The following is a 22,511-nucleotide window of genomic DNA, read 5'->3' as shown; positions in this document are numbered from 1 at the left end:
CTCAGCAGCACAATAGTGCAACACAAATGTTTTGTGAGACAGTCTTGCTCTCATGAGGAGGCTCCTATAAACTGCTGCTTAGAAAAAGCTTTAGTTATGCCTCTGAGAGATATTTGCTTTATCAGCTTAAAGACTGATAAGTCGACACCTACTATTATATGCATGTGGATGATCCAGCCTACACTTTGTTTTTAAGTTGTCTGGATAAATCTCGATTGGACAGAACAGGGATCTGTTTTTGTTCATCAGGTCGGCTCATCTACACTGTGGCCTAAAATATTAGGTAATGAATTGCCCAACATAATAATTTAAATAAGGGTGAATAGTGTTGTCAGTTTCTTAGCAACACACACGCGCGCACCTGCGTCATTTCCTATATAAAGGGTCAGCGCGTTCAGTTCAGCGCTCCACTCTGCGCGCTGAGTTTGCTGGGGGAACTGATCGAGCTGCAGGGAAAATGAATCAAATGTTGGAATGAGGTGCAGTTAGATTGTGTATATTGATAAGGAGAGCTTTCCGTGGACGGCGGTGGAGCTGGCGCTGTGCATGGAATAAAACACGCGGGGACATATTGCTTTGTTCAGAGCCAGATGAATACGGGCATCGGCTGTGGAAATGTTTTGTTTCGAGGTGACACATCGTGTGCGTGGCACTTGCTGAAACTGTCTGATGCGCGTTTCAAGTTTTACTTTTAAGGGGGAGTGCCGACTTGAGGTGAATTTGATCATATTCACGGTCAAACCTCGTATCTGTATGACGCTCTGTTATGTTGTAGGATGAGCGCTGACCTCGAGAGCGTTTCGCTCAACACGTCGTTGAACTCGATCGTCTTGGGCGGCCGTGCGCTCTCGACTAACGTCCGAAGGCTGCACAAAGCTCTCAATATTCTGCTCAATGACCGGGAGAGAGAGCAGTTCATCCACTGTCTCAATGTTTACCACGCCAAGCGCAACGTCTTCGACTTGGTTCAAACTCTTAAAGTGATTCTCAACACGCCAGACAAACGGCACCTCTTGCCCATGTTGCGCCTGGTCATCCCGAGGTCCGACCAGCTGCTGTTCGATCAGTACACGTCCGAGGGGCTCTATCTGAAGTCGGACCTCATCCCCAGCAACGGCATCGCAGAGGACTTTGCGGGTGAGGTAGATTCAGCTGCCAGTTCCATCCCTGAGCAGGTCCTGTCGTCGTCGGGCTGCCCGGACGGTTTAAGCGCAGCTGCTGAACTCGCTGCGTGCGTGGTCCCACCGTTCTGCGTGGGCCCCTTTGGAGATACGCGCAAAGTGACCCTCACGCGCTCCAGGAGCCACGAGGGTCTGGGCTTCAGCGTTCGAGGTGGTTCAGAGCACGGCGTAGGCATCTATGTGTCCCTAGTGGAGCCAGGCTCATCGGCTGAGAGAGAAGGACTGAGAGTCGGGGACCAGATAGTGGCCGCTAATGACATCCTGTTTGACAATGTCACTCACATAGAGGCGGTGAAGGTAGGACTTGACGCAAATGCTGGCGTTTATGAGTGCGACTGTTGTGGTGTGTGCACTGCAGGTTTTGTGCAGATTCAAACCGTGTATGCTGTAGGCAGAGAAAGCACACATTACTAAGGAGGCACTGGGCCATGCACGGCTGTCCTAAAAACACACTCGTTGTTTCACTGCTGCTTTCTGTGCCAGCCCTCGGGTCCAATGCTAAACTACCTCTAGTTTAACTTTTTATTATTATTTATTTATTTTTTAATCTTCTACACCACTTGACATCTGGCTGCAGGCTGGGAACCAACATGAACTAAAATGTAAAGTAGACCGGCTGAAGTTCTTATTTCATGATCCATACAGCAGGAATCCTTGATGATGATAATTCTGAGGGAACACTACACTGCATGTGGAGATAATGTGCTTCACCACACAATTATCTAAAATTAGATACAGTACTAACAACACTTTGTGTGATCATTCACTGAAGCCTGATCAGGCAGGCTGACAGATTTAACCCCATTACCAAAGAATACAGCAAAAGATATTAGCTATAGATTTTGATTTCAATTTGCATAGATTTTTTTATTAAACTAGTATGCAGTTTAGTAAAGCTTTTTAGTTTAGATCTTTTTTAAATTCAAAATATCTAAAAATATTTCTCACATCTAGTTTAGTTCAGTTTTAGATCATTTTAGCTTCAGATGGATATACCTCAGGCTTAGACCTACAAAACTGTTCGGGGTAAAAACCTTTTGGGTATGGTTGCTATAGTAAAAAAAAATGTTATGAGCTTTTTTTTTTATCAATTTTAAAAACACTTTAGCAGCCATTGGATTTTTTTGCAATCAGCTGGTTTATAATAAACAAATCTCCATGGCAGTTTTGCATAAGCAAAGTTTCTATAATAAATGCAGACAAACAAGCACCTTATTAGTTTTTTCTGTGCATGGCATTAGAACAAGTCAGGATGAAATAAGAGCAAAATGTAGCATAGAATGCGCTGGCTCATCTCTGACATCTCGAGTTGTTTCCGTCTGTTTGACATTGGACTCTTGATTACACCATCTCGGTTGCAGTCACTTATTCTGTAATGGGTTAACTGCTGGTCCAACTGACCCCAGTTTGACCAGCTCCTGCTCCTATGGATGTGGATGAAAATAATTTGTATGCTATTGAAAACTAACTTAGTGGAAAGATGGACACAAATTACACCCAGACCCAAGTGCAAACTTTACAGCAAAAACATATTAAATAAATCAGCACTTAAAATCCATTGTACCTTTTAAAACTGTAGCTTGTAGTTGCCAGATTCTAAGATTTTGGTTCTTGCTTCACGCAGCAGAAACACATTGTGGAAGATGAAAAGATGTAGGAGGAAAGTTACTTAAGCTGAATGAACAAATATGGACTGTTAATGGACTGTTTAATTATTATGCATACATGTTTTATGCGCTGATGATGAATGATTTTATGACCTTGCAAGTTTGAATTGCACTCTACTTTCAGATATCTTCTAAAAGAAACGACTCTTTTGTGTGGAGGTAAAATGGCTCAGGCCTTGGGTAACGTGTTGTTTAACAGAAAAAAGGACACTTTTACCTGCCTGTGCAAGGGTTAGTGAATCATTTCAGCAAGGGCTGAACAGCTCAGAAGCAACGTGACCGTATACCTGGCTCACACTGGCAGAGTGTAAAAATGATTCTAAAAGGTTAATTTTGCATTATTGCAAAATACAAATATACATACCAATCAGAAATTGTCAGTAGGTGTCGTTTGAAATGTGATTTTCTTTTTTCTGTATTAGTGTGTCCTCAAATATCAGGCTTCATAGGACGGCTTGAATTTTCATAAATTACAGATACTTATTCAGTTGTATTAATTTCATGTTGGAGTTTTTAGTTTTTGAGATACTTATGTTCAAACATAGCTTCAGAGTTTAAAACGTGAGAATAACATGCTGGAATTTGGTCCATTTAAAAACACGCCTCTTGCAAACTATTTGAAATATGAAGCTAAAATTTCACAAATCGGTATGTATGGCCAAATTAAGGACATAATAATTTTATCTTGGAGTTTTCTGAATTGTTAACTAAGGCTACGTTCACACTGCAGGCGAAAGCGCACCAAATCCGACTTTACTGACCCTCTGCGACCATCTATCCGATCATGGTGTGACAGTGTGAACGGCACAAATCCGATATTTTCAAATCAGACCTGGGTCACTTTGGTATGTGGTGCTGAATACGATACAAATCTGCGACTGCTGTTTGATGGTCACGTCGCATTAAATCCGTCTTTTACGTCACTGACACAAGACAGACGCCAACTATCAGCGCCGGAGAAGACATCACGAACGCTTCCTGACCATCCGGTGAAACTGTTGGGAACAACGTTGGAGAAACGTGAACATTTTATTTGTACTGTATAATCTGCAGATTCTGACAGAAATCTGCAGCTATCCTTTGAAGCAGCGCTCCTCTAAAACAGCAGTAAGGATCATTATTAGGCCAAATGTAGATAACTTTATAACTTAAAGCAAAAATTGGGAAACGTAAAGTCCGAAACAAGTCTTAAGGTCCATCAGTCAAACAACACTGTTGCTCTGGGTCTAAACAGAGCGCGTTGTGTGTGACGTCTTCTTTTGCGCATGCAGCCACTTTGAGCGTTCACACTAGAGCGCGTTTGCTGTCGCATTTTATTTGTAGTGTGAAGAAGCAGACAAAAAAATCGGATTTGATCAAAAAATCTGAATTGAGCATCAAGACCTGCAGAGTGAACGTAGCCTAAAGTAGTCTAAATGTGACAGTATTTAATTCTTGATTATGTTAATATCACGGTTGCTGGATCCAATCACGAGCTGGGTCTTATGCTTGATCTAATCTTGTTGCTGTAGTGTTGAGGATGTGACTTTTTCTGACCAATGCCTGTCGTTTTTGAAGTTGATGCCACAGCCACACCCGTGATCCATGCTCCAATCACATGTACAACTGCAGATCTGTTAGCTAGAGCCAAGACTCTACACTGAACTGTCAAGATCCATTGTTTAATGGTACTTACACTGCAGTCCTGGACTCTGTTGTTCCATCGAGCTCATATTCCACTAAATTAAAACCACAAAGACTGGTTCAACTCTAGCGAAGGTTAAACCAGCCCAGAAGCACAGGAACAATTTTAAAACATTGTGGGTCACATATAAGTGCATTTGCTCCACTTTATTTTACCGACAGGTATTGTTGTCCTGGCAAAGACTCATGCAAGAAGCATGATTCATCACTGCAGACAACACATATCCCCTGCTGTAGAGTCCAGTGGCTGCATGTTTTGCTTTGTGCTTGGTGATGTACAGTAAGGCTTTGATGCAGCCACTAGGCCATGGAAGCCCATTCCACGAAATTATTTATGCACTGTTCTTGAGCCAAGTTTGATATTTATATGAAGTTCGGAAGTCTGTAGCAATTGATTCTGCAGAAATGATAGTGTCTATTCCCTCGGCTCTATCGGTCAGCTATCCTCTAGATGCACTCGGTAACTAACTGGATTAAATTTAGTAGCTTGGTAGATAAGGCCCATCCTCTGACCGCCTGATGTACGATATCAAGACATGCAAAACAGTCTCTTGGAGCCACATGTTAAACCCAACAGGAAGTCAGACGTTTTGAATTTAATGATAAATGGCGAAGGTTTTAAGGTTTTGTGAAACGGCATGTTCATGGCGGCACGTCAAGTTTTCATCATTCGCCAAGAAACTGCTGTAACTCAAAGACACAAAGGCCTGTAATAAAATATTATGGTCAACAGTATTGAACGCTGCACTGAGGACAAGCACAGAGCGGAGTCCACTGTCAGAGGTCATAATAATATTATTGGAGTTCTGAAGCCTGATGGAGAGTCAGTCATCAGTTAGCTGTTTACAACGACTCTTTCAAAGGTTTTTCAGTTTGTCCAACAAGTAGCTAAGACAGCTGGGCCAGCTGATGGTTGTTTACTGCCAGCTTGAAGGTCTGTGCTTTGTAGGCCATTAATAGAAACAGACTGACCATATTTAAGACTGAAACATTAATTTATGGTCGGTGTAGGGTTTTTTTTTTTTTTTTTTTTAATGAGACAGAGAAGACAAACACATTCCAATTATCAGTTTTCTCAATTTATTATCAAAACAGAATTTGAAATGAATTTTACATAGCACCATGGACCTGCTCTCTGTGGCTCAGAGACAAAAGACTGCTGCACCCAGGCAAACACATAATGTTAACATGATTGGTCGACATAGTTTTTTCAGACAGCTGGACAGCAACGGGGCTCCAGGTAGATGATTGATCGCGCACAAAACAAAGGCCTCTGGGGCTTAGAGTGTCTTTCTGACTAGCTTCTCAAGCGAGGACAGATGCTGGGTTTTTCTCTGTATGTATTATTGTAGGTCTACGTTACAATATAAAGCACCGTGAGGTGACTGTTGTTGTGATTTGGCGCTATATAAATAAAATTGAATAGAATTGAAAGTTGAATTGTTTATGGCTACACAAACACCAGTGTTTCTGAACAGCATGCCTACTGCTGTTGTGGTAACTTACAATTACTTTGCAGCCATGAAATTAATTTTGTTGCCGAAAGTTTGGCAATTTATACATTTATGTTAATATTTGTCCAGGACATGCAGACAACGTAAGACATGTGGAGCATGTTCTGTGCTGCCTGTGTGTCCAAAGCAATTCAGGCAGAAAACCTAACACGCATGTAAACACAGTGTGCTTTTACAGGTGCACGAGAAGATTCTGGCTCACCCTCTCTGACTTACACCACTACACATGCTTTCCTCCTCCCTGCCTCCCTTCCTTCTTTTACATAACTGTATCCTAGCCTGGAATTTCATCCTCATTAAATGAGGTATGGAGGTCAGACTCTCCAGGATGCTGTCTTGAGACATAAATGGCCTGTATTTGTATACCTAAGGACCCCAAAGCGCTTTACACTATACACAGTCATCCACCCATTCACACACACATTCACACACTGGTGATGGCAGCTACATTGTAGCCACAGCCACCCTGGGGCGCACTGACAGAGGCGAGGCTGCCGGACACTGGTGCCACCAGTTTTCAGTAGATGAGTACACAGACTCAGTCTGCGGATTTATCAGGAAATGCGTGGAAGATGACGTCCCATCCAGAACAGTTAAATCCTTCCCAAATCAAAAACCCTGGATTAACGGAGATGTTCGCGCGGCACGGAGCACCGCCTTTGCCTCCGCGAACACATCGGACTACAAACACGCACATTACCAACTCCGGAAGACGATCAAAGCAGCCAAACGTGAGTACAGGGACAGGGTGGAGCAACAGTTTGACAACCCTCGGAGTATGTGGCAGGGACTAAACACGATCACAGATGTTACGTTTCGGTGTTGTCAGTGTGTTGTTTTTGGCGTGACTGTTATGTGTTTCCTGTGTTACTTTGAAAGTCTGTGTTATCTTAGTCTTTTCAGTTTACGTTTCCCTGTCTCGTCAGTTCTGAGTTGCCCCAGCTGTGTTTCCCTCTTGTTGTCCATTTTCCTGATTGCTCCCTCTAGGTATTTAAACCCTGTGTTTCAGTGTGTCATGGTCGCGATCTCCCCCGTGTTGTAAATAGTTTGGTGTTTTGTTGTAAATAAATAGTTTGTTGTAAATAGATTTGTCGATACTTTCGTTTCGGGATTTTGGTGGTGAGCTTTAGTGGGGTTTTTTTGTGTGTGTGTTTTTTTTTTCCTTTATTTTTACTTTTTTCGTGTTGCACTCCGGTTGCCTAGGCCGGGGTGTAACATATGGGGGCTCATCCGGGATTGCCTTCGCTGGGGGGTCCGGGGACCGCCCCAGCCTTTGTCGTCGCTGGAGGGTCCGTGGGACCGCTCCAGCCTTCATCCGCCTTCGCTGGAGGGTCCGAGGGACTGCTCCAGCCTTCATCCGCCTTCGCTGGAGGGTCCGAGGGACCGCTCCAGCCTTCGTCGTCTGCTGGAGGGTCAGTGGGACCGCTCCAGCCTTCATCAGCTTCGTCTGCCTTCGCTGAGGGGAGGGTCCGTGGGACCGCCCCAGCCTTTGTCGTCGCTGGAGGGTCCGTGGGACCGCTCCAGCCTTCATCCGCCTTCGCTGGAGGGTCCGAGGGACCGCTCCGGCCTTCGTCGTCTGCTGGAGGGTCAGTGGGACCGCTCCAGCCTTCATCAGCTTCGTCTGCCTTCGCTGAGGGGAGGGTCCGTGGGACCGCCCCAGCCTTTGTTGTCGCTGGAGGGTCCGTGGGACCGCTCCAGCCTTCGTCGTCTGCTGGAGGGTCAGTGGGACCGCTCCAGCCTTCATCGGCTTCGTCTGTCTGGATCAAACTTTTCACTTGGTGTTAAATGTTTGATTTTTGGGTGGGGGGAACTGTTACGTTTCGGTGTTGTCAGTGTGTTGTTTTTGGCGTGACTGTTATGTGTTTCCTGTGTTACTTTGAAAGTCTGTGTTATCTTAGTCTTTTCAGTTTACGTTTCCCTGTCTCGTCAGTTCTGAGTTGCCCCAGCTGTGTTTCCCTCTTGTTGTCTATTTTCCTGATTGCTCCCTCTAGGTATTTAAACCCTGTGTTTCAGTGTGTCATGGTCGCGATCTCCCCCGTGTTGTAAATAGTTTGGTGTTTTGTTGTAAATAAATAGTTTGTTGTAAATAGATTTGTCGATACTTTCGTTTCGGGATTTTGGTGGTGAGCTTTAGTGGGGTTTTTTTGTGTGTGTTTTTTTTTTTCCTTTATTTTTACTTTTTTCGTGTTGCACTCCGGTTGCCTAGGCCGGGGTGTAACACAGACTTTAGAGGGAAAACCAGCACACCGCAGACCACGGCCTCTCTGTGTGAGGATCTAAACGTATTCTACGCTAGATTCGACACAGCGAACACCATGAGACCGGACAGTGTGCGCACCGCGGATGACGTCAGTGCGCACACTGTGTCTGAGGAGGATGTGCGGAGGTGCTTCAGGAAGGTGAACGCACGCAAAGCTACTGGTCCGGACGGGATTCCCGGCCGCGTCCTCAAGTCATGCGCGGCTCAGCTGGCTGGAGTGTTCACGCACATCTTCAACCTTTCCCTCTCTCTGTCTGTAGTCCCAGCCTGCTTCAAAATGGCCACCATCGTCCCTGTACCCAAATCCTCCACCATCTCCTCATTGAACGACTGGCGACCTGTAGCCCTGACCCCCATCGTAAGCAAATGCTTCGAGAAGCTGGTCAGGGACTTCATCTGCTCTGCACTACCCGACTCACTGGACCCTCTACAGTTTGCATACCGCCACAACAGGTCCACTGATGATGCCATAGCCCTGACACTACACACTGCCCTGTCACACCTGGAGAAGAGAGACACGTATGTGAGGATGCTGTTTGTAGATTACAGCTCAGCATTCAATACCATCGTTCCCTCGAAGCTGGACAGGAAACTGCAGGATCTAGGACTGAGCAGCTCCCTCTGCAGCTGGATCCTTAGCTTCCTGTCTGACAGACGCCAGGTGGTCAGACTGGGCAGCATCACCTCATCCCCTGTCACACTGAACACTGGTGCTCCACAGGGGTGTGTACTGAGCCCTCTCCTGTACTCACTCTACACCTACGACTGCACAGCCACTAACAGCTCCAACATCATTGTGAAGTTTGCGGACGACACTACAGTGGTGGGTCTTATCACCAACGGTGATGAGACGGCTTACAGGGAGGAGGTCAGCGCCCTGACCCACTGGTGTCAAGACAACCATCTCACCCTCAACGTCTCAAAGACAAAGGAGTTGAGAGTGGAGTTCCGGAGGTGCAGAGAAGTACACACCCCCATCACCATCAACGGCGCTGCTGTGGAGAGAGTGAGCAGCTTCCGGTTCCTTGGTGTACATCTGGCTGAGGATCTCACGTGGTCAGGACACACAAACAAAACAGTGAAGAAGGCGCAGCAGCGCCTCTTCTTTCTCAGGAGACTGAAAAGATTCGGCATGAGCCCCCGCATCCTCAGGACCTTCTATCACTGTGCCATTGAGAGCATCCTCACTGGATGCATCACCACCTGGTATGGCAACAGCACCGTCTACAACTGCAAAGCTCTCCAGCGAGTAGTGCGGTGCTCTGAACGGATAATTGGAGGTGAGCTTCCCTCCCTCCAAAACATCTACAGGAAGCGGTGCCTGAGGAAAGCGGGGAGGATCATCAAGGACTCCAGTCACCCCAGCCATAAACTGTTCAGACTGCTTCCATCAGGAAGGAGGTTCTGCAGCATCCGGTCCCGTACCAGCAGACTGAGAGACAGCTTCTTCCATCAGGCCATCAGACTGCTGAACACGTCATAGACACCTCAGCTTCACTACTGGAACTTTAACATTATGCACTCCACACTGTATATAAATGCCACTTGTTTTGCACATGTCTCACTCTGTATATTTTATTTTATATATTTTATTTATTGTTTACTCTATTTAATTTGTAAAATATGTGTACACACACACACACACACACACACACACACACACACACACACACGTAGAAAAATATTTAGTATACACATCCAGAAATGCATATACTATTATATATTGTACATATACATTCTTGTATTTTGCTTGTTTACTTTATTGTATTTTGCACAACTCTGTTGCTTGTGAAGCTCGCACACAAGAATTTCACTCACATGTGCTGTACCAATGTACCTGCACATGTGATGTGACAATAAAAAAGTGATTTGATTTTTCCATTTGTGCAACATCTCTAAAATTAGAAATATCCTGTCTCAGAGTGACGCTGGAAAAACTCTCTGAGCCTGGTTCTGCTGGAGGTTTCTTCCTGTTCAAAGCGAGTTTTTCTTTCCCACTGTCACCAAAGCGCTTGCTCATAGATGATTGTTAGTTTTTTTTCTGTTTTCTTTGCATTATTTACCTTACAATATAATGCAACTTGAGGCAACTGTTGTTGTCTCAAGTTGCATTTGGCGTTGTATAGATAAAATTGAAATTCCCCAAATTGAATTATTAGAAAGTGTGATTTATGGTTCCACAGAAGTAGCATGTTTCCTGTCCGCTCCACTCCAGGGACTGCCTGTCTGCATGCAGCAGCTCTGTGCTCAGCTCAACAGCACTGAGACGGCACATTTAAGGGTTTTTAATGATATTCTTTGTCACGATCCTGGGTCTTTTGACCCAGCGTTTTAGTTTATTTTGATGTTTATGGTTTGTTTAAGTTCATTAGCTTATCTAAGTTCATTTGCTTGTTAGTCCCCCTTGTGTTTTCAACCCCTGTTAAGTCTCCCTCGCCCTTCATGTGTTTCATGTTTGTGTCTCATTATGTTTCCTGTTTTATTTTGAAGAGGTCCTGTGTTGCTATGTTCATTGTGTTCAGTTTTACTCTCCCCTTGTGATGTCATTATGTTCATGTGCGTCAGCTGTTTCGCCATGTGTTCCCACTTCCCTCATTTTCCTCCTGTGTGTATTTAGCCCGTGTGTTTCCACTCATTCCTTATCAGGTCGTCTGCTCATCCACTTCAGGTTTCCATGTCAGTTCACCATGTTTAAGGTTTTTTCATGTTTTAGTTCCCCCAGTTTAGGTTATTGTTTAGTTTCACCCATGAACTAAAACTGCTCGTTTTCTGTTAATCCATGTCATGTTTCACATTCTGTTTTTGGTCTGCATTTGAGTGCAACACATACAGTCTGCGTCTGCCAGACTGTGACATTCTTTTAACTCTAGATTGTGGCAGCCCTGCTGCCCTCTTGTTGTTGGACCTGACAGCAGCCTTTGATGGTCGATCATGATATCCTGCTTTCATGGCTGGAATCATATGCTGGCCTAAAAGGGTCTGCTCTTCAGTGTTTTCAGTCCTACTTATCTGGAAAAACCTTTTATGTCAACATGTGCCCCCACAGCTCCAAAATAGCCCCTCTTAATTATGGTGTACCTCAAGGCTCTCTTTTAGGTCCTGCCTTATTTGCACTGTATATGTTGCCACTGGGGTCTATTTTCTCACGGTAAAAAATTTTCATTTCACTGTTTTGCAGATGACTTGGAGATCTATCCATCTTTAAACGCAGGGACATGTGGATGTCTGTAAATTTTTATTTAAATTAAAACAAAACAGAAGTTGTCATATTTGGCACCTTCGTTAATAATCACATTGACAGCGCTCTTGGCCCTTTATCTTCCTATTGTAAGTCAAATGTTAAAACCTTGACTGTTCCTTTAAACTGTGTAAGCAGGTGAGCACAGTAGTTCAATCAAGCTTTTTTCATTTAAAACAGCGAGCCAAGGTAAAATCATAGCTTCCAGCTAACGTGTTTGAACATGTTATTCATGGTAAATGAATTGATTCTTATATAGTGCTTTTCTTCTCTCCCAGAGCACTCTAAGTGCTCTACAACATGCCACATTCACACAAGCACTGCCTTCTATACTTTCTTTAAGTGCTAACTATCATTCACACTCTGATGGATGCTTCAGAGTGTGAATGATAGTTAGTAAGTAACAACTTGGGGTTAATATCTTGCCCAAGGATATTTGGCATGCAGACTGGGGGGAGCCAGGGATCAAACCACCAACCATCTTAACATTAGATGACCTGCTCCATCTCCTGAGCTACTCCCACCTACAGTATTCATCTGTTCATTAACTGCAGACTGGACTGCTGCAATTCTCTGTGCTTGGGTTTGGACCAGGCCTCTATTTATCGTCTTTAGCATCTGCTAACTGGCACAACAGAAGGAGCATATTACCCAGTTTTGGCTTCTCTACATTGGCTTCCTGTTCTGCACAGGGTCCAATTTAAAATGTTACTTTTTTAATCACTTAACGGCCGAGCCCTTTCGTACCTGTCTCAGCTCCTATTTATTTATGCTCCAGGAAGAACGGTGAAGTCCAGGTCAAAACTAACCTTAACTTTTCCACGGTCTAAACTGAAATCTCGTGGTGACAGAGCCTTCTCTGTGGCAGGCCCTGGACTGTGGAGTAGTCTTCCCCTCATTATTAGATCTGCACAACCACTTGACCGTTTTAAATTGTTACGGAAGACACATTTTGGGGCGATCATGGCTCAAGAGTTGGGAGTTCGCCTTGTAATCGGAAGGTTGCCGGTTCGCGCCCCGGCTTGGACAGTCTCGGTCGTTGTGTCCTTGGGCAAGACTCTTCACCCGTTGCCTACTGGTGGTGGTCAGAGGGCCCGGTGGCGCCAGTGTCCGGCAGCCTCGCCTCTGTCAGTGCTGTGGGTGTGGCTACAATGTAGCTGCCATCACCAGTGTGTGAATGTGTGCGTGAATGGGTGGATGTGGTGTAAAGTGCTTTGGGGTCCTTAGGGACTAGTAAAGCGCTATATAAATACAGGCTATTTACATTTTATGTTCTGGCTTTTAACACACGTCCTAAATATTTTGGTAATAAAACATCTTGGTTTTAAAAGCCTTATTTGTTGTTGTTGTTTCAGTTGTTTATATTTACTTATTTTATTTATTTATCTATATTTTACTGCATCATTGTTGTGCATTTTATTTATTTTAGTGGCATGTTACATTGTTAAGCACTTTATGCAGCATAGACTGCTGGTAATGTGCTATATAAATAAACTCGACCTTGACCTATTAAGTGAGATTAATTTCAGAAAAGTATGTGACTCAGGCTTTGTTTTGTTTTTTATTATATAATTCAGCATTTTCTTAAAGGGTTTGCACACAATAAAACCACTATTTTATTTGACATTTATTTGACATTTATTACTGTTCTTCGCTGGTTTAAACATGCTGTGGTGGTTTTGTATATCTCATAGTAAACATCAGAGGGAATCCATTTTTGTGGACTCAAAACTATTATACGTTAACAGCAGATCAGATGTTGTGAAATCTGTGAAAAGCACTTTGAGTCTTTATTGCAGTATTTTCTGTGTGTTCAGCTTGTAGTGATCTTTGAGAGCAGCAGCATGTCTAACTTTGGCAAGTGTTTGAATTTATTTTTAAACAATGACTCTTTCATTCTACTTATATGTGGAGAAATAACATTACATAATCACAATCAGATGACTTCACAGGCACCGGCCTTCGATGAGCTCCCAAAATAGCAGCTTTTCAAATGGAGGAGGAGGAGGAGTAAGTTATCCTTTGCTGTCAGCTTGATAAGCCCAAAGTTATGTTACTGTCAAGGGCCCTTGAATGCAGCTCTCTATGCAAAGCACATATTCTAAGTAACAGACATCAGTGTGTGGGAGAAACCGAATTGATTCAGTTCCCTGAAGAGAGAGGCAGCAGTCTGACATCATGTTCTGTTGCTACAAGAGATCGGAGAGCAGGACCGTGGTCACAGTATTGCACGATTGTGTGATCAGCACAGGCGGAGTGATCTCCAGGATCCAGTTGTTTTCTACAGAACATTTTTTGTAGGACTTATTTCAAATATTAGACATGAAAAACTAAATATGTTTTTGTAGGTTTGAATTTTTATACTTAAAAAAGCAATCTATTGCAGATTTCTCTGTCACAGACCCACCATCTGACAACTTTATTGTAATATATATATAGAAAAAATACTCCTCTCACTCCTGTAGTCTTTATCCCTCATGCTCAGATCCTCTACCAGAGGCCTGGGAGCTTGAGGGTCCTGCAGTATCTTAGCTGTTCCAAGGACTGCGCTCTTCTGGACAGAGATCTCCGATGTTGTTCCTGGGATCTGCTGGAGCCGCTCGCCTACAGGGTGCTGAACTTGGGATGAAACCCTCCATTCATAGTCAGGAGTTTTCTGGTCTTGATGTCAGTAGCTTTGATCTCGTCCTCTGGCCTCCTTATTATCCCAGCAGGGTGCCTGATCACGGGCAGGGTGTAGGTGTTGATGGCCCGGATGTTGTTCTTACCGTTCAGCTGACTCCTCAGGACTTGCCTGACCCTCTGCAGGTACTTGGTGGTTACAGCTTTCCTAGCGGCCTCTTCATGGTTCCCATTTGCCTGTGGGATCTCCAGGTACTTGTAGCTGTCCTCTATGTCTGCAACGTTGCCTTCTGGTATTTCGATCCCCTCAGTTCTGACTACCTTCCCTCTCTTCGTTACCATCCGACTACACTTCTCCTAGTGCTGTTCGATATAACGATATATATCGGGTGACGATATAAAAACGTCTATCGTTTCATTTTACACTATCGTTTGTTTCGTGGTGTCGCAAAATAAACTGTTTACAGCAATATTGTGTCATGGTTCTGATGGTCACTGTAGTGGCTGTAGTCATTTATTAAAGTTCTCTATAACCACACTACGGACGGACAAGCGCCTGTTTTCATGCGTTGTCGTTAGCAACAACGACGGTAACACCACCGCGTGTCCGCTTGTTTATTTTCCACATAAACCTTTCACAATAAAGCTCAAGATCCTGTTGAGACTTTTCAAAATAAACTGAATCACGTGAAAGAGCAGATTATTTACGGATGAGAAGCAAAAGAGCCGCCAGGTGCTAAAAAATAAACCTTAGACTCAAACGTTAGAACAGGCTTTTCCCCGCAGCACGCCGTGTAATAAATACTCACAAAGAAACGGCGGCCGTTACAACTTATGTCTAAAAATGTATCATTTCATGCATCGTTAAAACACTCGACTCCAGCTACATGACACGCAGCTGGAAACACTTCATGCAAGTCGAGCTGCTCGAGATTCACCGAATTTACAGAAAATGTTAAATTTTTGTGATTTATATCGTTATCGGGACAATAGATGTCTTATATCGGGAAATGAGATTTTGGTCATATCGCACAGTCCTAGTCATGGTATCCTCATTTGCTCTGTAAGCAAACTGATGAGGGTCGTGGGAGGGGTTTAGACAGCCTCTGATATGCTGAGACACTATCTGCTCAAAACAATTCCTGACTACAGACGTGAGGGCTACAGGTCTGTAGTTGAGGATGTCTATACCAGTCTGTATCAGCCTCAAACTGAGCAAAGAAGGTGTTGCACTCCTCTGTGAGTAAACCTGGATGGTTTTAGTCACTGTCACATTCTCTACACAGCACTTAATGTAGAAGAGCACAGACTGAGTGAAAGTCTCCACGTCAAGATGTTCAAAGATAGACCTGTCAGCTCAAACCAGTCCTGTAGCTGGAGCACTCACTAAAGTTTCTCACCAGTTCCCTGTATTTCAACTCCTGCCCACCTGCAGTATCATCACAGAAATTCTCCAGGTAGGATGTTCTGCTGTTGCACTGGAAATCGTATGAAATCTTAGGAATGTAGAATGATGCCCCCCCCCCCCCCCAGCTGTACAAACTGAGGGCTCTCTTACAGTCAGCAATCCAGGAGACAGTAGAAGTGGTGACACCCATCCTGAGCACCTTGTGGTTGGATGGTATTAATGTCACTTTAATACTATATTTGGTATCAGTGCGTCTTTACACTGGCTGCCTGTCCATTTTAGAATCATTTTAAAATTGTAACATTTCATTGTTTGCTTTTAAAGTTTTAAATGGCTCCTTCTTACCTGTCAGACCTACACCGATACACTCCACAAAGGTCTCTCACATCAACTGACCAGTCACTCCTTGCTGTCCCCATGTTGAGACTGAAACACCGGGGGGACCGAGCTTTTGCTGTTTTGGCCCCCAAATTATGGAATAAACTGCCCTTCATATTAGGCTGGCCCCAACACTTGAAATCACTTTTAAAAACACACCTTTTTTCAAAGGCTTTTTAAGAGTAGCACCAGAGTCAGCTTGTAGTCAGTTTTCATCAGCTGTTGGTCCCCCCACCCCCATGAAAAAAGCCTGTGAGCACCATAAAAGCACAGAAAAATTGACTAAGGTCCATAGTTTTTAAAAACTAACATTTTAAAAACATTATCTACAACTATAAGAAACTATGTAGAAAAACACAAGAAACTGCAGGAGCTGCAGCAGCAAGCCGGCACTCTCACAGCAGACTAGATGTGAATGCATATTTATTAGTTTATATATTATTTGTTATAGAAAACGTACCAAAGAAATATTTGTTTGGGAATGTCATGCTCAAAGAAGTCCTGCCATTAATTAATTCTTCGATCTTAAATATGATCAACCTATCTCTAATAATCAGCTATGTACCACAGGCCTTCAAGCTGGCTGTAGTTAAACCTTTACTCAAAAAGCATCTCTAGACCCAGCAGTCTTAGCTAATTATAGGCCAATCTCCAACCTTCCTTTCATATCAAACATCCTTGAAAGAGCAGTTGTCAAACAGCTAACAGATCATCTGCAGAGGTTTATTTGAAGAGTTTCAGTCAGGTTTCAGAGCTCATCACAGCACAGAAACAGCTTTAGTGAAGGTTACAAATGATCTTCTTATGGCCTCTGACAGTGGACTCATCTCTGTGCTTGTCCTGCTAGACCTCAGTGCAGCGTTCGATACTGTCGACCATAATATCCTATTAGAGCGATTAGAACATGCTGTAGGTATTACAGGTACTGTGCTGCAGTGGTTTGTATCATATCTATCTAATAGACTCCAGTTTGTGCATGTAAATGGAGAGTCCTCTTCACACACTGAGGTTAATTATGGAGTTCCACAGGGTTCAGTGCTAGGACCAATTCTGTTTACATTATACATGCTTCCCTTAGGCAGCATCATTAGAAGACATAGCATACATTTACACTGCTATGCAGATGACACCCAGCTCTATCTGTCCATGAAGCCAGATAACACACACCAATGAGTTAAACTGCAGGAATGTCTTAAAGACATAAAGACCTGGATGGCCGCTAACTTTCTGCTTCTTAATTCAGATCAAACTGAGGTTATTGTACTCGGCCCTGAAAAGCTTAGAAATATGGTATCTAACCAGATTCTTACTCTGGATGGCATTACCTTGGCCTCCAGTAACGCTGTGAGGAACCTTGGAGTCATTTTTGACCAGGACATGTCCTTCAACGCACATATTAAACAAATATGTAAGACTGCGTTCTTCCATTTGTGCAACATCTCTAAAGTTAGAAATATCCTGTCTCAGAGTGACACTGAAAAACTAGTTCATGCATTTATTACTTCCAGGCTGGACGACTGTAATTCATTATTATCAGGAAGTCCTAAAAACTCCCTGAAAAGCCTTCAGCTAATCCAAAATGCTGCAGCAAGAGTCCTGACAGGGACTAGAAGGAGAGAGCAGATTTCTCCTGTTTTGGCTTCCTGTTAAATCCAGAATTCAAAATCCTGCTCCTCACATACAAGGTCTTAAATAATCAGGCCCCATCTTATCTTAATGACCTTGTAGTACCATATCACCCTATTAGAGCACTTCGCTCTCGCTCTGCAGGCCTACTTGTTGTTCCTAGAGTATTTAAAAGTAGAATGGGAGGCAGAGCCTTCAGTTTTCAGGCCCCTCTTCTGTGGAACCAGCTTCCAGTTTGGATTCAGGAGACAGACACTATCTCTACTTTCAAGATTAGGCTTCAAACTTTCCTTTTTGCTAAAGCATATAGTTAGGGCTGGACCAGGTGACCCTGAATCCTCCCTTAGTTATGCTGCAATAGACGTAGGCTGCCGGGGATTCCCATGATGCATTGAGTTTTTCCTTTCCAGTCATCTTTCTCACTCACTATGTATTAACAGACCTCTCTGCATTGAATCATATCTGTTATTAACCTCTGTCTCTCTTCCACAGCATGTCTTTATCCTGTCATCCTTCTCTCACCCCAACCAATCACAGCAGATGGCCCCGCCCCTCCCTGAGCCTGGTTCTGCTGGAGGTTTCTTCCTGTTAAAAGGGAGTTTTTCCTTCCCACTGTTGCCAAAGTGCTGCTCATAGGGGGTCATATTGTTTGGGTTTTTCTCTGTATCTATGAAGCGCCTTGAGGCGACTTTTGTTGTGATTTGGCGCTATATAAATAAAATTGAATTGAATTGAATCTGCAGTTCAGGTACACATACATGTCTGTGGGCTTCAGAGAGACTGAGGCAGCAAGAGAAAGAGAATTCAAATGCAGCAACTATGATAGATGAAGTGCAGGAAAACAGCTGGCATGGCAGATTAGAGATGACAGTCGACACATCTACACACACACAGACACACAAACAGATAGTGCCACGTAGCAGAAGAGAAAACCAAATCAAAGCAGCCGACTACAAATTTAGACTATTGAGAAAGATTTACACATGTGTGTGTATTGCTGTTGGTACACACAAACACACTACACATGTTTTACTAATGTTCATTAGATTAAGCTTTAAATTTAACATGCAAGTAACAACTTGAGCTGAGCCAGCGAATCGATATAATTATGAATGAAATAATACTGGTATAGATTTATTTAAAAATAATTAAATCCTGCATGAATCAAGTTGTTTATTTGTTGTGTTTTGTTTTCTCCAGGCTAGCATGAAAAAACCATCAACCATGAAACCTGATGAAAAAAGGATTTAAATGATTTGGACTTTTCTTGGACCGTTTCAGATTTCTTATTCTGCAGAAAGAGTAGAAAACAAACCGACACTTAAGCATGAGCAATGCTTAGAGGCAGAAGTAGTGATTCAGTCACAATTAAGGGCCCTCACTGTGGCCCTTATAATCTGAGTGACCAGTGCTGACCTCGGCACTGTCATTTTGTCCTGTGAATCACCTCACCTCCAACATAAAAATAAATCCATTTTATCATAGAAACATTTCCCTTCTTTTTCTCTCTTTAACCACCTACCCATCCAGCCCCATGCAAGGGCTGCTAAGAGCTCCTCTAACACCCACTCCCTCACAGTTGAAGCATTGTGGGGAAGCATATATAGCTCAAATTGCACTTGAGTGCCACTTGTCTCTGCTTGTTACAGCACCCATCTTTGATTCTTTCCTGCTCTGGATGGCTCTGAGCTTGCAGAAACACTGAGCTCAGAATAGAACAGCTACTTCTGCCTCAGCACTGCTATGATGCAAGGCTGAACAAAGAAAAGTGACTTGCCCGCGGTGACATACTTTGTTATCCAGCATTTTCTGTCTGCCATTTGTTAGTGAAGCTCTAGTTGCAGACCACTATCAATCTCTGTAGCTTAACTGGGTCAGTTATTTTATTGTCTGTGGAGAAGTCTAATTGTCAGGGCTGGCTGTGTTGCTGGGAGAGTTGGACCCAGAAAGCAGGACTCGAGGAGTAACAAGAGGAGTAAAGTAAAAAGAGGTTTTATTATCGATGGGACATTGAGGCTCCGAAGCCTGTTTCGCGCTTTTTTAGCGGCTTGTATCAAATTGTGATCATGTGACTGATAACGTTTGAGGCCTAATATGTCACAATGAAAAACTGGAAGTGAGGTGACTGATTCCAATCTTTACCACTGCTTCACTCATTACAAGGAGATGTGAGATGCTTCAAGCAGACTAATATAAACAGTAACAGGATAACACATTTAACACTAGCACTGCCAGAAGGTTTCATTTTGACCCGGACCTGTAACATGTGCAGCAATGGCAAAGACACCATTTTTTGAAGAGGTTAAGTTTGTAATGATAAAACTAGTTTCACAGCTGGCTACAAAAACAGAAGAAACACATTTTAAAGCCCTTTACTTCCTCCGCACTGCTTTTCAGGCCTTCACTTTTTATTTAATGTTTAGATGCGTTTTGAACCATCTGCCCAGTTCAGCTGCACAGCACAGCCAGCGATAACACACTCACCTTTGCCAAAAAGTTAATGTGTGCCAAAAATAATTTCAGATATTTCTTTGGGTTTTTTTTATTATCTCTAATGTCTTTGCTTATGTTTCCTGTGCCTGTACTCAAACAGACGAAGGGCTTAGCTTATATAAAGGTTATGAAGAAAATGAAGTTATGAAGGGGTTCGCTTATAAAAAAATTACCTGTTTTGCAAATATTTTTATAACCCGTTATTGCACCTGCTTTTCTGTTCTGCATTATAGTCAATCCAGTAATTTTCGTCCATTTCAGATATTTGCATAGAACAGTTATCTTCTTCCCTCTTGCCCAGATCACTCATGAAAAAGACATTTTTCATTTTTAAAAAGAACTCAACAAGGAAAACATACTGGGAGGGAGGACACAACCACACAGGAGAATGTGACAAAAAGCAAGGGAAGGCTGAGGCAATAGAGACACAAGATACAGGGAAGAACAGATACCAAAATAAAACGGGAAACTACTGACACTGAGATACAGACTAAGTTACGACAGCAGAGAGTAATCACAGGAACAAGCTTTAAGCACAAGATTAATAGAGGCTACTACACCAGGCAAGACTCCAAGTTCAGGTTGTGCAGGTATGCCCCTGAGACAATCCAGCACATAAAAACAAGGTGCAAGATGCTAGCAGGGAGTTACATGGAACTAAGTGACTAGCATAGTACAGGAACATCTCTGCCAAATATGGCCCACGGACTAACCTCTCGGGTGTTTGAGAATGACCGAGCCAAAATCCTGAGGGACTTCCAGATACAGACAGAAAACCTGCTAATGGTTAAACAACAGGATGTAGTGTTGGTGGACAAGCAGAGGACGAAGGCCGTAGCGACAGTTAGGTGATAGCAACATAAGGAAAAATGAACATTAGAAGAAACTGCAGGGGCTTAGAGAATACCTAGAGAAGATGTGGAATTTGAAGGCAACGGTGGTCCCTGTGGTACAAATCCAACCTGAAGGGCATATTTACTGTCAACATTTAATATTATCCCTTCAATTTCCAGCTTCAAACTCATGAGCCTTTTGGACACTCTCGTCACAATCCTGTTTATATCCTCTTTCTTCTACCAACACCATGGTAGAACAGCTTGAATCTGCCTCCAGTGCTCCTGGCCTTACCTCCCGTTTATCTGGTTTTACACAGTATATTTAGTTTTCTTCTCTCCATCATGTAAGCCAACCCTTTCCCTTTATCATAGTCATAGTTCCTATCATCAGGGACTTTAAATGTCCTTTCCCACTTAACAAACCTTCCTCTTCCTTTGTCTTCAGCCAGTGGTGGCACAGTTTCCACTGGCTGTTTTCCACTGGATCCTAATGGGAATATTAGCATGCTTGAAATAGTGTCCTTTCTCCTTTGGGCATTGATGTACTGCCCTGTTGACCTGGTCTCCTGTATGTCTATGAAAGTTTATAGAGAGGGTAAAAGGTCTTAGCGTTTGATCTTTTTAAGGGTCCACTGTGTTGCACAGCATACACTATATGGTTTAGGTTGTGCTTTGTCCTGGAGAGGAACGGGTTTCATCTGAGGGCTTTGCTGGTTCTGAACTTCACTGTGACACTTGGAGAAAATTCTCGAGTTTATCTTATAAAGTTATCACATAAGGGAAAACAAAGTTGTTCCTTTTGCCTCCCTGGTTAATTACTTTTTGTGTCAGAAACTAAAGTTTCTGAAAACATATTCTTTTTTTGCTTTAAGAATACTTAATTACTCATCTAGTCAAGTTGAAAAACTGTCGAAGAAGTAGGCGTATACTGTCAGTCTACAAGCAAGAGAACAGCTCCATGAACAGTTGATTGAAGGTAGTAGCATTTTTAGGACTAGCAGAACATTGCAAGCCATGAAACACCATATAACAGACAGACTGAAGCACCCATGGCTTACCTGTTATCGCACCTGAAAGAGACTAAAAGATCTTAACATCCAACCTTGTTGTTAAAAGTGGTACAGAGTGCTAAAACAGAGTGCAGCATGTGCAAACACCAAGAAGCCACTAATCTAAAAGAATGTCTGACTTTAAAGTTATGATTTAATAAAATAAATTGCATTGATTATATTCTGATCAGCAGACACGGAGTTCTGAAGAGAAAGGGTCGAAGAAAGCATTTCTGTGCAACTGGATTAAAACCAAATTATGTGGACATGGATGTTCATGTAAGAATGAAGTGAGGACAAATCTGAAGATAAACTGCATGAGCTGAATGAAATATTAAGTGTATTCATATGTGATAGATTCTGTTCATCTGGACGTCTGGAGTTTCATCACTTATCGAAGTGACTTCTTCTTCTTCTTGGTGTTCGCTCTGTGTTGTAGCGTCCTGATGACGCCCAGTTTGTGCTCCAGTGGATGATGAGAGTCAAACCTTAAATCCTGACCTGTATGCGTAGGTTTACGGTACACGTCAGCTTTGTGTCATGGGGGGCAGGGCTA

The 22,511-nt window shown here is 43.1% G+C and overlaps 1 protein-coding gene across 1 annotated transcript in view; it reads left to right on the top strand.

Annotated features, from left to right (window-relative positions):
• The first annotated feature begins 433 nt into the window (after positions 1 to 433).
• LOC146620644 (whirlin-like) overlaps positions 434 to 22,511 on the top strand; it is a 58,494-nt gene continuing 36,416 nt past the window's right edge. The window contains exon 1 of the mRNA XM_085367763.1: positions 434 to 1,478. Coding sequence (XP_085223889.1) covers positions 777 to 1,478 — 702 coding nt within the window. The 5' untranslated portion in view covers positions 434 to 776. The remainder of the gene's footprint in view (positions 1,479 to 22,511) is intronic.

This window comes from Diplotaxodon limnothrissa, linkage group LG12 (assembly GCF_057381915.1).
Source record: "Diplotaxodon limnothrissa isolate DT_005_m linkage group LG12, D_limnothrissa_male_GT1.1, whole genome shotgun sequence".
Classification (NCBI taxonomy): domain Eukaryota; kingdom Metazoa; phylum Chordata; class Actinopteri; order Cichliformes; family Cichlidae; genus Diplotaxodon; species Diplotaxodon limnothrissa.
Note: the sequence above shows the minus strand (reverse complement) of the source record. Positions and strands in the feature narration are given on the sequence as shown.